We start from the raw sequence: 16,217 nt of genomic DNA on the forward strand, positions 1-16,217 counted from the left end.
TAGAGGGATAAACATTATCTGCCCAGGCCAGCAACCACTTGGTCCCTGCTGAGCCGCATGAGAAAAACAAATGAACAGTCCAGGTGTGAGGCCTGAGCCAACAAGGTTCAAAAGGAACCTTGCCAGGGCCAGGAGGGAAACCCACAGAGACACCACTCATGTGAATTCTGAATCGTGACTCATGTACGGATTAAGTCCAAGTGCAGGAGAAAATCTGAGTCATGCCAGAGTGCCTGCAGATGGTACAAACTGTCAAGACCGGGAGGTGAAGGTGAAGTCACAGATGAGGTCTTTTATTTTTTTATGATTGAAATGTTAGCTAGTTGTTTGTTTAGACCCCATCTTGTCCCAAAACAAGAACCCAGGGCGACATTTTCCCTTTAGGCAACCCAACCTACTTTTGATCCTTACAACTTTGTGAGGCAGGTAGGCAGGTGAAGATCTTCATGTCCATTATACAGATGAAGAACTTGAGGCTCAGCAAAGGCTGAAGGCTAAACTCTAAAGACCATGAGGAGAAGAGCTGGGTACTTGGTTCCAGTCATTTTCATCACAGCATGCTACCTTATCTACCATATTATAATTTAGGTCACACATTCCAATCACATGGTAGCAGTGGAACCACTCACAGTCCAGCTCCCCACAAGAGCGCTGACCTTTCGTGGCTGTTACCCCACATGGAACTGCTTCAAATAGAACTCCAAGCCAGAGCTCCCTGAGGTGAAAAGAATCAGTCTCTTAATCATTTTGTTTCTTCTCAGGCTTTAGCACAGTGCCTAAAGTTCAAGAAGTATTTCTGGCATGAACAAGGGTTTAGTGGGTCTGAAGGAAGCAAAACATATTCTTTGGGGATTGAGGACGGCTTGAAAGGAGTCAATTCCAAACCGAGACAGCCCGACACTTTGAGGAAAAGAATCCAGTTAATTGTTCTGGAATGAGTACTAAAGATAATGAAAGAGAAGGAAAACATTCGCAGAGTGAGAAAGCTAACCGTAGAAGGCTTTAGCATTCATTAAACTGTCTGATATATGCCAGGAACTGTCTTAAAGTCCAGAAACACAACCATAAGCAAACAAACAAAAGAATGAAAGAAAGAAAAGGAAAGCTCTCTGTCAGGTGGTACTATGAAGAAATATTAAGCAGGGAAGATAGGTGGGAATTGCCAAGGTAGACAACGGTAATTCAAGTAAGACCTGAAGGAAGAGAACAGGAAGGGTGGCCATACACTTTGTCATCTAATCCAGAACTCTTCTGAGAGAGAAAGGAGGTAACGGGAGTACTATTAAAAATCATATAGAACAAGGAATTTAAACCAGGACTGTCCTGGGCGAACTCAGATTGATGGACCTCAGCCACGAAGCTCTCTGGTATAAGGGCACAGCAGAGGATAGAGCAAGAAAATGGACCCAGATTCTGAGTGGGCTTGATATTTGGGGAACCGCTGGAGTGAAGTGAGAGGGCGAAGGGACCACATGACGCAAGGGGCTCTGTTGGCTACTGCAATGCCAATAATGGCTTTTACTCCGAGTACACTGGGAAGCCCTTGGAGGATTCTGTGCAGATAAGTTTCACAATCCGGCTTCCAGTTTTGAAGGATCATCTTGAATTGCTGTGCTGAAAATAAACTATATGGAAGGGCAGTTAGCAGGCTACTGAGATAATTCAGGCAAAGGATGATGGATACTATGTTGGACCGAGCTAGGACTGGTGGAGGTGATGACACATGGAAAGAGTCCAGATAGATCCTGAAGATAAATCTGACATTAATTGGTTATTGCACATGGTAACAAAGACATTACTTGGTTATTGCACATGGTAACAAAAATTAGAATGATTTTGTCTAATTTCTTTCTGTGGCTGGCTAACACATTTGATCAGAAAGCACAAAATCAAAGATGGGAGTTCAATTCCCATGAAGCCAATGCTACAGACCACCTCCTGATGGACCCCTGGCCCCTGTGAAAACAATGCTACTGGTCATAAAGGGACTGGGCAAGAGTAAGGATGACCCCACTTAACTACAGGACCTTGACTAGAAAAAGAACCCAATACCTTCTCTAAGAAGCTAAACATTCTAGGACATATTTATGTAACTGAACACTTGTACACCAATTAGAATAATTTTGAGGTCAGTAAGATACTTCTCACATACGGCAGCTTGGTCTTGAAAGTATAAGTTCATTTGTCAATAGTGTGCTAAACAATTTGGGGATGAATCAAGAGAAGCTCTTTTAATCCAGTGGAGAGACAAACATGGAAGCAGTGGGGTCAGGGTGTGCCAAGTGGCACAACTGGGTTTCTCTACGTGCGTGAAGCTGTAGAGAGAAGTGCCTCACGTCTCCTGGGAAGGGTGGGGAGCAGAGAGAAGCACCAGACAGGGCTTCAAAGAAGAGGCATTGTTGGAGCTGATGCATAAAGAGTGGGCTGAGATCTCCCAGGCAGAATCAGGGACTGAAGCTAGAGAAAAAGCATATTCTGTACAGTGAGACTACTCTATGCAAAGAAGAGGACAAAGTACCACACTGTTCGCCTCTGGGCCTCTCCTGTTTCTATGGAGGTGGGCTTGCCCCCGCCCCCACACACGCAGCTGAAAGCTCTTCTGGAGCAGAAATCACTCCTGCTCTGGCCCTGGTGTTGACCTCAATGCCAAGTTCATAAGACGCCCTCAATCACGACTCACAGACTGATGATAAATGTGGCTTGACCAGCATGTTCCCGGCTAAAAATGTAACGTTTAGCCCATTTATAATTCTATGCATTTTAAAGCACTGCTTCTAAATAGGTCACCCAAAATTGTGGCTGAAATGATCCCAAAATAGACGTGGCCCTTCTTTTCTGGTCCCCGGACAGTTCTAGATGTGAGCCTGCTCTGAGCATCCCAAGTCTGTTACCTCTTGGACTGGTTACCTGCACCACTGTTGCTAAGCAGGTTGACCGAAAGCTCTTCTGTTCCACTGAAGTTCAAGAAGGACATGCTGTCGCCAGGCTGGCGAGGAGTGCTGTGCCTGCAGAGAACAGAGCCCAGCCTGGCTTAATGCAGATTCACCTCTTTTATCCTGCTCACCCTGTATTCCGGGGGGTTTTCACAAAAAACAGGTCTGACTACTCAGGCACACAGGCTGGCAACCACTGGGACCCACAGCACAGGCTCACAGGCCGCGGCCCTCGGCTCGTGAGCCAGCTCTGGCCTCCTGTGACCAGCTCCTCCTGCCCTTGCACCTTAGCTGCCATTGCCGTGCTAGACCGTCGGCCCTTTTTGTCCTAAGCCTCCCCTACTAACACCGACAGGAAGATGTGAGGTGACTGAACGGAGGTACCAAGTGAATCTCGTAAAGATGGTCACATCTGTCTGTATCCCTCATCCGTCCCATGGTATGGTGGGGTGAGAGAAAAGGGGGCCAAAAATTGCTCTTTGAAAAATGTTTCCTAAAAGAATGACAGTGAGCCATGCTTGTCAAGGCTTAAATGATTTTCTTCCTGTACTGAGTCTCAGCATGCTTATAACACATTCAGAATTCTGGTTCAAAAGAGTTACTTTTAAAAACACAGGCCTTTTGGCCCTGGCCGGTTGGCTCAGTGGTGGAGCGTCGGCCTGGCGTGCAGAAGTCCCGGGTTCGATTCCCGGCCAGGGCACACAGGAGAAGCACCCATCAGCTTCTCCACCCCTCCCCCTCTCTTTCCTCTCTGTCTCTCCCTTCCCCTCCCGCAGCCGAGGCTCCACTGGAGCAAAGATGGCCCGGGCGCTGGGGGTGGCTCCTTGGCCTCTGCCCCAGGCGCTAGAGTGGCTCTGGTCGCGACAGAGCGACGCCCGGGAGGGGCAGAGCATCGCCCCCGGTGGGCAGAGCGTTGCCCCCTGGTGGGCGTGCCGGATGGATCCCGGTCGGGCGCATGTGGGAGTCTGTTTGACTGTCTCTCCCCGTTTCCGGCTTCAGAAAAATACAGAAAAAAAACAAAGACAAAAAAAAAAAAAAAAAACACAGGCCTTTTGCCTGACCTTGGTGGCGCAGTGGATACAGAGTCAACCTAGAACGGTGAGGTTGCCCGTTTGAAACCCTGGGCTTGTCTGGTCAAGGCACATATGACAAGCAATCAATGAACAACTAAAGTGAAGCAACTATGATTTTGCTTCTCCCCTCTCTCAAATCAATAAATAAGATCTTTAAAAAATAAAAACAAAAACGAAAAAGGCCTTTTAGCCCTGGCTGGATGGTTCAGTTGATTAGAGCATTGTCCTGAAGCACAGAGGTGCTGGTTCAATCACTGGTCAGGGAACATACAGGAACAGATTGATGTTCCTATCTCTTTCTCTCTCTCCCTTTGTCTCTCACAAAAATCAATAAACATTGAAAAAAAACACTGATCTTTTCCTTTTTTCTTTTTAATTTTATAGAGAGAGAGGGAGGGTATGAAGGAGGGAGGAAAAGTGGGAGGAAGAAGAGAGAGACATAAAATTCTTGTTCCATTTATTTATGCATTTATTGGTTGATTTTTGTTTTAAAGACCTAATTTAGTACTCTGTAAGCATTTTTTAGATATTTTATTTATTTATTCATTTATAGAGAGAAAGGAGAGAGAGAGGACGGGGGAGGGGGGGAGCCGGAAGCATCAACTCCCATATGTGCCTTGACTGGGCAAGCCTAGGGTTTCGAACCAGTGACCTCAGCATTCCAAGTCGACGCTTTATCCACTGCGCCACCACAGGTCAGGCTATTGGTTGATTTTTGTATGTGCCTGACTGGGTATCGAACCCACAACCTTTGTGTATCAGGACAATGCTCTAACCCACTGAGCTACCTTGATTTTCACTGTGTTTAGCATTAACTTATTCTAAACTCAACAGTGAAATTTCTCAATGACCAAAATGACAGAAGTCATAGACTGACTGCCCCAAACACACATCATGAACCATCTACCTCACCACCTGTTTTCACCCTTGAATGAGGATTAGAAGTAATTCATGTGTGAGGTTTACAAGTGTGCTCTGAATGACACGTCAAACTAAAACAGGCCTACGTAACATTTCCGGCAAAAATGTCAGGCTGTTTGCTTTGCACTTGGCCCTCACTGACAAAGGAAAGGAATGACACTGACTGACAAAGGAAGACCCTGATCTCACACTGTCTCTTCGAGTCTTATAAACACGACATTTTGTCAGCAGTCTGTTCTGCACATTGTCTTGGGTGCCGAAGAGTGTTCTCAAGGTGCCATCCAGAGCCCTGTGCACATCTCACCTTCCAGCAGCTTCATGATAGGCTAACTCCAGCAGCTCTGCAGAGGAGTGAGTTGGGTCCCTCTGCCTGCTGCCCTGCAGCTCCGCCATATTCTGCCGGGTCTGGTGATGGATCTGGATGGCCTCTCCGGATGGTCCTACCCAGACAAAGGTCCACTGAGCATCGTTCCCACCCGACAGCTAGTGCTGTGCACTTAGCTTCACTCTTCCTCCCTCTGGCTGCTGCGATACGGGTATTGGAGAGATCGAAAGAGCACACCACAGACCACACACACAGAGGAACATTTATACATACATGTTACCCTCTGGTTCCCACACAGGACATCTCCTCTCCCGAGCCGAACTCATCCTCCTGTGTGGCCTCATGTTTGTCATCCTGTTCAGCCGAAGATATTTAAGAACCTCTGTCTCATGCATGCAACCGAGACACCATAAATATAGAAGTATAGGACGCAAGGCCCCTCCCCAGGAAGGTTAACACAAACCAAATGAAAAGGAACACACAAGTGAAACACCAATGGCGCTGTCAACCTGTAAGAGAGCAACAACTGTGACCAAAGAAGCAGAGAATACCAAAGTGCAAAAAAGACCAGTAGGAGATAACTCAGAATTAGTCAAGGCTAGGAAAAAATGCTTCCTAGAGAAAGAGAGTTTCAGAGTGTTACAGTTAGCAGGGGTTGAGGGAGAGGGTATCTGGGTAGGGGAAACGATTTGACTGAAAACCCAAGCGTGGAAGAGGCGAGACCCCCAGACAAGCTTGGGAAAGAAAAGAACCTCTGAGCATGTCGTGAGGAGACAGAACATGGGGGGGCAAAGGAGGGCCTCAGCAATTAGGGTCCCAGGTGGGCAAGAAGCTGCAGTTTTGGAAAATATGGTTTCCATAAAGTGTTCATAAAGTGTTATGTGTTGAGTGTTTGGAGAGGCACAGAAGCAAGAAGAGCAGAGAGTTGTGGAAGAAACATCAGATGTTCTCCTGAGAACCCAAAGGGAGCTGGGGGGTAACAACCGAAAGAAAGAGACACAGAAAGAAACAAGCCATGTGACTGATTATGGCACAGACAAAGAAGGCACAAGGGGTTTGAGAATGACCCCCAATCACAGCCAAAAGAACCAGATTCATTGCTCACTTATTTAACTTTTAACTAATGCAAGTACAAAATAATAAATTATAATAATAGACATTTCTAGGCATTAGGCAGAATGGCTTCCATAAAAAAAAAACCCTGGAGTTTAATGCGTCTGTTCCTTCCCAGCCCAGTAAGAGCCCATTAACTGAAGTTTAATTTTAGCCACAGCTTTATAAAACCTCACTGTCATCTTTAGGATAGAATACAGATAAAAAAGAACAGAAAAAAGTGAATTTGGAGAAAAAAAAAGTTCTCTCAGAGACCCTTGAAGAAAACAAAGGAACATATAGCTGTGTGACCAAAACAGTAATATCAATATACTGTTGATATCGCCAGGAAAGGAAGGAATACAGAATACACAAGAATGGGGGACATCAATCTTAGGAAAGAAAGCAGGAAGCAAAGCACAGTGTCTTTCAAACAGAATAATGAAGCCCTCAGGTTGACGCAGCTAACTGCAGTTACAAAGTCCATTCTTAAGTGTATCCTCAGGATGTGCACAGGAATCCCCGAGGCAGGCAAAGTGGGCATGGTTATCCCCATCCTACTGGCAAGGCAGGGGAGGTGCAGAGAAGTTTGGGTATTTGACCAAGGCCACAGGGTTGATTAGTGCTGAGCTCCCAGACAGGGCTCTTTCCTGAGCCATCAACTTACCCACAGGAAAAGTGTGCATCCAGCGCCTTCTGTTGGATGTGAGCTTCATGGGCATTCGTGAGGGAGCAAAGGGGTTGATCAGCGCCCGCTGGGGTGTGTATCCCCCAGGTCGAACATGGAGCATGGATTCTGCACTGCCCACATGGAACCGCCCTGGTGCGCTGGAGTCTCGCTGTGGTGGCTCCATCATGTTCTCCAGGACATCTGCCAGTCACCAAGAGAGAACACAGAGCCACAATTAAACCAGAACTTGGCAGACTGATCAGCCAAGGCTGACAAGAATCTTAGACATCATTCATGCTCATCAGTGAGGGAAATGAGTAAAATCACTAAACTAAGTTTTGGTCCCCAAATGACTGGCCCAATGAAACCACACCCAAACTTGATAGGAAGGACCACACATTGCCTAGAGATCCTGAACCTTAAGCTGTTTCCTGTGTTACACTGAGTGGATAGATGGGTGAGAATCCTTAAATAAAATAAAGAAACAAGAAACTAAGGGATGTACTGCCTTATAATAGTCCAGTGAAATGCTTTCTGTCTTTTCTAATAAACTCCCAAATATCTCTAAAGGATGTTGAAATCAATTCTACTATTCAGATCATTTTGAAGAAAACTTTGCAAAGCTACTTGGAGTAAGACCAGCATTACCTTCTCAGAGGAGATCTGGCTTGTAGAATAGGAAGGGTTTTTACAGGATTAACATTTAGTTGAATTTAGCTTTTTCAACAGATTCTTCTAAGAATATTTTCAGCAAAATGGGAGTCACTGTCACGTAAACTTAGAAATTTCCAGAAAGTGGGAAAAAGCTAACCCAGAAATTGTCAAATGTATTAAAATTCTTTTCAATACTAACATGAATTAATATAGGAAATGTAAGTTATTTTCTATAGTCATATAATTAAATATCTTCTCCTTTGTCTTTCAGAATTCATTTTTATAACTGTACTTTGAACCAGTAAAAAAACAAACAAACCACATTTTTCTCAGCAGCCAAAAATGTTCCTAGGCCCTTGGCACAGTGCGTATTGTGCTAAGCCTTAAGGGATAAAAATCTATCCTGAGGCCACACTGATGGCTTCCCCTTCAACATGCTGGGTCATGGAAAACACTCCTCGCCATCTGGGAATCCTTCCAGGGCAACAGGAGATGGCTGGGTGTGTATATAACATGCCTAAGTCACTGACCGAGTAAGGAGGGGTATGCTTCAATTTATATGACATTCTTGAAATAACGAAATTTTGGAGAAGGAGGGTAATTAGTAGGAAGGCGTAGCTATAATGGGGTACACGAGGGAGCATGGCAGTGAAGTAATGACTCTGGATTTGAACTGCAGTGCTGGTTACATAGAACTACACATGATAAAACTGTGTGCGCAAGAACACTCAACAATCTCTGTGGATTACACCAATGTCATTTTCCTGGTTTTGATACTATACTCTAGTTACACAGGCTGTCACCACTGGGGAAAATGAATGAAAGGTACACAGGGCCTCCCCATATTTATTTTTTGCAATTTCCCATGTAGCCATAATTATTTCTAAATAAAAAGTTTAAAAAGTGAGGAGGGGTCTGTGTACTGCAGTTGTTGGTTCTGATGAATAGGCAAAATAAGATACAAGAAAAACAGCACTTGTGTTCCCTAGTGCGAGACAGGTTAACAGGTAACCATGAGGACAAATCTTGAAGTGGAATATAGGATAGAGGCTGTTTAAGTATGGCACAAGTGGAAATAATACGGAGATAAGCGAACACTTTTGACCTGAGGCCCAAGAAAAGCTCTATATTAACACACAGAAATATATGAAGTTATAGGGACAGGGGAAGAAAGGGAAGAGACAAAATTAATTTAACATACACATATACAGACAGCTCAGGTGATTTGTTCTCATTGCACTGACATGGAACTGTTTAAAATGTGGGGCTTATACCCCACAGCTGGCCACAACCCCACCCCCTCCCTTACTACAGGAAGAAAGCTATGCCGGAACTTTGGCTCTCTGACCTCGAGTGCTGGTGTAGCCCAAGGAGCTGCTGACTTCATACTGGTGCAGGTGGGGCAGTGGGATCATGAGGATGTTGGCGCTCCTGCCTAGGGAGCTGTCATCAGAAGCCTGGCTCCTCACTTCCTCCGCGGGCAGCGCACGGCTGGGCACGGACGGGCTGGATGAGACGTCACAGGAGCTGGCACTCTTTCGACTGTGGTTTTCCCGCTCTCGCACCGACCTGACCCGAGAGAGACAACAAGTTACCACCAAGTAAGGCAAGTTGCCCACCTAGATTAAAACACCAAAACCTGTCACCAGCCCAAGCTACTTGAGAAACCAATAACCAAAATCTCCAAGGAGATCTACAAGTGGGAAATAATATAGCAGGTACTTTGTCCAGAGCAGCTTGTAAGAAAGGGGAGAAGTAACTGATAGTTCTCAAATGGCTGAAGTCCTACGATCATAGCTGTAAAGAAGTAATGGTTCTGGTCTAATACCACTGATCGATTTCATCACTGACACTAGACATCACACAACACGATGCAAGAGGAAGTATACAACGCTACCTGAGGAGTCTTGTTGCACCCAAAACTGAAACTATGTCTAATCAAGCCTCTGGAGGTAACTGCCGGTTTATAAAAAATTTAGAGAATAGAGGAAAAGTTCAACTTTATAAAGAAACAATCAGCCAAATAAAAAAAGAAAAACATTCTATGGTCATAGAAAAAAAATATTACAACCAAACATGACTAGTGCATTTTCTTTGGATCCCAATTCAAACAAAACAATTGTAAAAACATAGTTTTTAGTCAATTAGGAAATCTGAATATGGACTAGCTATCAGAAGATAATAAAGAATTAATGTAGCCTAACCAGGTAGTGGTGCCATGGATAGAGTCTCAGACTGGGATGCAGAGGACCCTGGTTCAAAACTCCAAGGTGCTGGCTTGAGTGCGGGGTCACTGGCTTGAGCATGGGATCATAGACATAATCGCGTGGTCACTGGCTTGAGCCCAAAGGTGGATGGCTTGAAGCCCAAGGTTGCTGGCTCGAGCCCAAGTTCACTGGCTTGCGTAAGGGGTCACTTGCTCTGCTGTAGCCCCCGGTCAAGTCACATATAAGAAAACAATCAGTGAACAACTAAGGTGCCACAACGAAGAACTGATGCTTCTCATCTCTCTCCCTTCCTGTCTGTCTGTCCCTATCTGTCCCTCTCTCTGTCTCTGTCACACAAACAAAAAAGAATTAATGTTATTTGGGTATCAGTGATATGGTACCATTTTGGGGTGTTTTTTTTAATCCTCATTTGTTAGCGACATATATTGAAATACAGATGGAAAAAAATAGAATGTCTAGGGTTTCAGAATACTCGAGCAAATTTAAAATGCAGAGAAGTGATGAAACAAGACTGAGAACATGCTGACAACTGTCCATGACACCAGTCTCTCTATGTGAACATGTTTGAACATTTCCTTAATAAAACTTTAAAAAACAGTACACCCCGATTACAACATAAAACTCCCTTAGGGAAAACCTCTGGAAACAGTAGTTGGAAGGATCAGGAGAGATGCCCAATGAGTAGGAGAATCCACAATGAGTCAGCAACCATTCATAGGGCTGTCCCTCCGGCATCGGAGAGGTTCTCTTTCTACCTGGAAGGATTCTGTTTTAAGTAAGAGCCTGAACAGAGCTTGAAAATAGATCCCAAGGGTTGACTACATGTTCACTATTTCAACAGTACATATCTGAGTACAGTATATGCCCAACCCTGCATGACAGACAAAGCAAGATCTGGACCCTCAAGGACTACACAACCTGGGTGTCTGAAATGCCAGGTCTTGCCATCTTTGATTAGAGAAAAGAAAACCACAGATTTTAGACTCTAAAATCATTTTAAGATAAGCACTACTGAGCCCCTAAGCAGAGTCTAGGTGTACATGTTAATAGCACTTGTTGTAAGGGCCAAACATTCTCTGAATGAGACAATAGGGCAGGATGAGGGAAAAGGACAGAACACAATCATGTGTCCACTATAAGCTCATTTGTCACAACGTGAAGAGACAATCTTGTTACAATCAGTTGTGCTTAGATCAAGTTTGAATATTAAAGAAATCTGGTAAATTTGGTCAAGTAGGAAAAAAATAAGTTAGATCTCTGTTTCACCCATTAATCATAAACTTCTACATAATGAGCTAAGCCCCAAATCAAGACAATAAAGTATTAGAAGAAGGTGGGTACTAGACTTTACTTAACAGAGGAATCACTTTGGAAGTTTTATAAATGTCTAACCACTATGTTATACACCTGAACCTAATAATATTGAATGTGAACTGTAATTGAAAAACATTTTTTTAATTTTTTAAGTATTAGGAGGAAATATAAAATATATATCTCTAATCTTACATAGGACCCAGAAATGAATACACTGGTAAATCGGACTATATCACAATTACTATATTTCCAAAATACCATGGAGCAAATTTAAAAAGCAAGAATAAGCCTGATCAGGTGGTGGCGCAGTGGATAGAGCGTCGGACTGGGATGCAGAGGACCCAGGTTTGAGACCCCGAGGTAGCCAGCTTGAGTGCGGCTCATCTGGTTTGAGCAAGAGCCCACCAGCTTGAACCCAAGGTCACTGGCTCCAGCAAGGAGTTACTCGGTCGGCTGAAGGCCCGCAGTCAAGGCACATATGAGAAAGCAATCAATGAACAACTAAGGTGTTGCAATGTGCAATGAAAAACTAATGATTGATGCTTCTCATCTCTCTCTGTTCCTGTCTATCCCTCTCTCTGACTCTCTCTCTGTCTCTGTAAAAAAAAAAAAAAAAAAAAAAAAAAAAAAGCAAGAATAAAAAAGAAAAAAAAACCTGACTAGGCAGTGGCGCAGTGGATAGAGCGTCGGACTGGGATGTGGAAGGACCCAGGTTCGAGACCCCGAGGTCGCCAGCTTGAGTGCGGGCTCATCTGGCTTGAGCAAAAAGCTCATCAGCTTGGACCCAAGGTCGCTGGCTCCAGCAAGGAGTTACTCGGTCTACTAAAGGTCCCTGGTCAAGGCACATATGAGAAAGCAATCAATGAACAACTAAGGCGTTGCAACAAAAAACTGATGATTGATGCTTCTCATCTCTCTCCATTCCTGTCTGTCTGTCCCTATCTATCCCTCTCTCTGACTCTCTCTGTCCCTGTTAAAAAAAAAAAAAAAAAAAAAAAAAAAAAAAAAAAAGTCTCTTGCCCTTTGGGAATAAAAAACCTAAAATAAATTCTAGGCCCTAGGATATAGATATATTAGTGGTGCCCTGGCCAGTTGGCTCAGTGGTAGAGCATCGGCCTGGCGTGCTGGAATCCCGGGTTTGATTCCCAGCCAGGGCACACAGGAGAAGCGCCCATCTGTTTCTCCACCCCTCCCCCTCTCCTTCCTCTCTGTCTCTCTCTTCCCTTCCTGCAGCCAAGGCTCCATTGGAGCAAAGTTGGCCCAGGTGCTGAGGATGGCTCTGGGGCCTCTGCCTCAGGCGCTAGAATGGCTCTGGTTGCAACAGAGCAACGCCCCAGATGGGCAGAGCATCACCTCCTGGTGGGCGTGCCAGGTGGATCCTGGTCAGGCACATGTGGGAGTCTGTCTGACTGCCTCCCCGTTTCCAACTTCGAAAAAATACAAAAAAAAAAAAAAAAAAGATATATTAGTGGCAGCCCAGTGAGAAAATTCCAGAACTGTGAATTGCTTTTCTTGGCTAGAAAAAGCAAAATAATGCTCTCTTTGTTTGGGGACAATACTTCATGGCAAATATAGTTACCAAAATGGCTGATCCAGAGATCCTTAAAACAAAATTATTAATGACCTGTATGGTATGGCTTCTATTAGGCTAATTTTAATTTAAAACATTTTCAAGGTTGTTCTCATAAAGGTCCCTGCAGGAGCTCACATTTTCCTAAGCAATTTTTATATCCACCCCCAAGTGAATGTGGCAGAACCTGCAGGTGGCGAAGCGCTGGGCCCGGGAGGGGCCTGGCAGCCTGAACACCTGAGCATCGTAGGCGTCATAATCCACTTGGATGGGAAGGGTGTTCTCAGATTCTTTTGGAGTCCCAAGAGCTGAAATACACAAATAATATGAATTGTCATCAAAGCAGACTGCAGCCACATGCCTTCAGAGGGTCCTCATCAAATTCTGCAGGTGATCATCATCACCATCTCCCCATGGGAAAAAAAATGGGATAATAATAACCCATTTATCAGGCTGTTGATATAAATGACTTATGTCAAAGGAGGGAGAAAGAGGATAGTACTAAATAAAGGCAAGGTGATAGCAGCATTTCATTCTGTGATCCCACTTTTAAAGTATCATTTTAATATATATATGTTTAGTACTTTGAAACTTTCTACCTGACCCCTACAATTGACCTATGGAAAAGAAAAACAAGGTTTTATTATCATCCATTTTGTAGTTGACAGGACAAAAATACACAAGGTGGTTAAGAAAACTTCCAAAGGTCCCACAAGGGGAACTCAGGTCTCCCAACTTGGCTGTGAACTTTTTATGTGACCTCACATAATCTTGTTGCCATGGGTTGGCTGACTCTTTCTAAAAGAGACAAAAGAAGAAAAATACTCACAAGTATCACGGCCATTTTTGGCTTTCTCAGAGGCAGGCTGTAAAATCAAATAGAGAATTAATCATTCCCTTCTCTGCTAGAATAGAACTTATCACAAGGCAAAGTGTGTAGGCGGCTGCTCCCCAGGGCAGAGACCATGTCTGGTCCTCACTGTAACCGATGGAAGGCAGAAGCTAACACCAGACACCTACATACCATGGTGTCAGGCCCTGCTAGGTCCTCTACTTCCCATGTCACATCTTGTTCACTCGTTCACTCTCACAATTCTATCCAGTGGGGGCATGGACCCCACTTCACAGGTGAGGATATTAAATTCTAGAGAATAAAGGACTTGTTCAAAGTCACACAATTAGCAGGTGGCAGAGCCAAAATCCAAACTCAGCTCTTCAGACTCTTGGTCAGTCAGTCCACTGTTGTGCCTGTCCTATGATGACTAGGCTTCTCCCAACCCCAAAGCCTGCATGCTTTTCCCTTCACCACAGCCTTCTCACCTGCCTGCTTACCCCCATAGCTGAGTACTCAGTAGATCACCCAATTTGATGGAGTACAAAGGAATAGGAGAAAGAGGAGAAAACTAAAAGAACTATCACTTTTTTTTTTACAGGGACAGAGAGAGTCAGAGAGAGGGATAGATAGTGACAGACAGACAGGAACAGAGAGAGAGATGAGAAGCATCAATCATCAGTTTTTCTTTGCAACACCTTGTTCATTGATTGCTTTCTCATATGTACCTTGACCGCAGGCCTTCAGCAGACCGAGTAACCCCTTGCTCGAGCCAGCAACCTTGGGTCCAAGCTGGTGAGCTTTTGCTCAAGCCAGATGAGCCCGCGCTCAAGCTGGTGACCTCGGGGTCTCGAACCTGGGTCCTCCGCATCCCAGTCTGATGCTCTATCCACTGCGCCACCGCCTGGTCAGGCAAAGAACTATCACTTTTTTTTTTTTAACTATCACTTTTTAAAAGTAATTTTTTTTCAAGATCATTGAACTTTCCATAACAATACTCATTCTTTCTTCTTTAAAATGATGGTGTCGCAGAGAAGTTTCTCCATGTCCCGCTTCGCCGAGAATGGCTGTGGTGAAGGCATAAAACCTCAGCAGGCAGGAGAAGGACCTTTCTGGGAAGAGTCCCATTCTCCTGGCACTTCTCTACTAGACATGGCCTATTTTAAGAGTTTTCATATTTCCAAATTAATATTCTCCTTACTAGATGATTAACCACCCCAGGGAAGAACTGATCCCGATACTACTAATGTAATAAATGGGGAAACTTGGAAACTTTTAGAGTTCAGCTCTGCTAGAAATAGGCAGATGGATGGGAGCATCCTAGTGTGGAGCCTTTGCACATAACAGCCTGCTTTCTCTTCATATGACATTAACAAGGCCTTTTCAGATTCTTAAAAGTGGCCTTTTTATTGGCTGCAAATATATTCCATCAAGTGGATATTTCATAGTTTAGTTAGCCATTTCCTTATCATTTTCAACTTGTCACTATTACGAATAAAACTAGACCAAGATCTGTGTGGATTCAATATCCTCAATTATTTCCTTGGACCACATGGTCCAAAATGAAATGATCTGGTCAATGGCATGACTGTTTTGCACTGTTCTTGGTATACTAGACTTGCTTTTCATAAGAAGCAGACACTAACCAGGTTTTCAAACACCAATTTCACCACACTTTTCAATATGCTTATGAATATGTTTTAAATGTTTGGTAACCAAAAACTGAATGCCCTTTCCTGTTTGAATTTGCCTTTCTTTTAACTACCTGTCATTTTCTCATCACACTTCCCCTTTGCTGCGACATGTGTTGGTGTCTCTGTCCCAACCATGTCTGAGAGATCTCAGTATCTGAATAAACCGGTCACATCATACTAAAACATAGTTCTTTTGTTATTAAAAAACTAAACATAGTTCTTTGTCATATTTTTGCCAAAGATATTTCTTACATATCAGGATTTACCTTGTTATCTATCTATTTAATGTGGAAATTTGTAAAGTTCTAAAACAAATTCATTATTACCCGGGGGAAGGGGAATGTCTCAGGACCAAAATAACCACATAGGTGTGTGACAGTCCCTGAAGGCTCTGCTGGTTGCCAATACCTACCTTTTGTCCTGCCAGTTTTATCCGTGGGGTAAAACTGTTACAAAAGAGCTGGCTTTTGGATGTGTAGAAACTGTAAAAGAAATAAACAAGTTCACTCATCTATACTTTTTTCTTTTTTTGACAGAGACAGAGAGAGAATCAGAGAGAGGGATAGATGGGAATAGACAGACAGGAAGGGAGAGAGATGAGAAGCATCAATCAGTAGTTTTTCATTGCGACACCTTAGTTGTTCATTGATTGCTTTCTCATATGTGCCTTGACCGTGGGCCTTCAGCAGACCGAGTAACCCCTTGCTTGAGCCAGCGACCTTGGGTCCAAGGTGGTGAGCTTTGCTCATCCAGATGAACCTGTGCTCAAGCTGGCGACCTCGGAATCTCGAACCTGGGTCCTCCGCATCCCAGTCCGACGCTCTATCCACTGTGCCACCGCCTGGTCAGGTGACACCCCTTTTGTTTTACAGCTCGAGACACAGCTGAAATCCCAGCCACAGATCAGCCTT

General features: G+C 44.2%; 1 protein-coding gene across 9 annotated transcripts in view; it reads right to left on the reverse strand.

Annotated features, from left to right (window-relative positions):
- DEPDC5 (DEP domain containing 5, GATOR1 subcomplex subunit) overlaps positions 1–16,217 on the reverse strand; it is a 111,378-nt gene that overhangs the window by 51,261 nt on the left and 43,900 nt on the right. For 5 of the 9 annotated variants that reach the window (XM_066370427.1, XM_066370428.1, XM_066370426.1 and 2 more), the window contains exons 18-24: positions 15,719–15,788; positions 13,610–13,646; positions 12,968–13,088; positions 9,017–9,237; positions 7,012–7,215; positions 5,232–5,367; positions 2,908–3,005 (exon numbers count right to left, since the gene is read on the reverse strand). In XM_066370427.1, coding sequence (XP_066226524.1) covers positions 2,908–3,005; positions 5,232–5,367; positions 7,012–7,215; positions 9,017–9,237; positions 12,968–13,088; positions 13,610–13,646; positions 15,719–15,788 — 887 coding nt within the window. The remainder of the gene's footprint in view (positions 1–2,907; positions 3,006–5,231; positions 5,368–7,011; positions 7,216–9,016; positions 9,238–12,967; positions 13,089–13,609; positions 13,647–15,718; positions 15,789–16,217) is intronic. The other 4 variants (XR_010749340.1, XR_010749341.1, XM_066370430.1 and 1 more) reach the window with 2 other exon arrangements.

Source organism: Saccopteryx leptura, chromosome 2, assembly GCF_036850995.1.
Source record: "Saccopteryx leptura isolate mSacLep1 chromosome 2, mSacLep1_pri_phased_curated, whole genome shotgun sequence".
Classification (NCBI taxonomy): domain Eukaryota; kingdom Metazoa; phylum Chordata; class Mammalia; order Chiroptera; family Emballonuridae; genus Saccopteryx; species Saccopteryx leptura.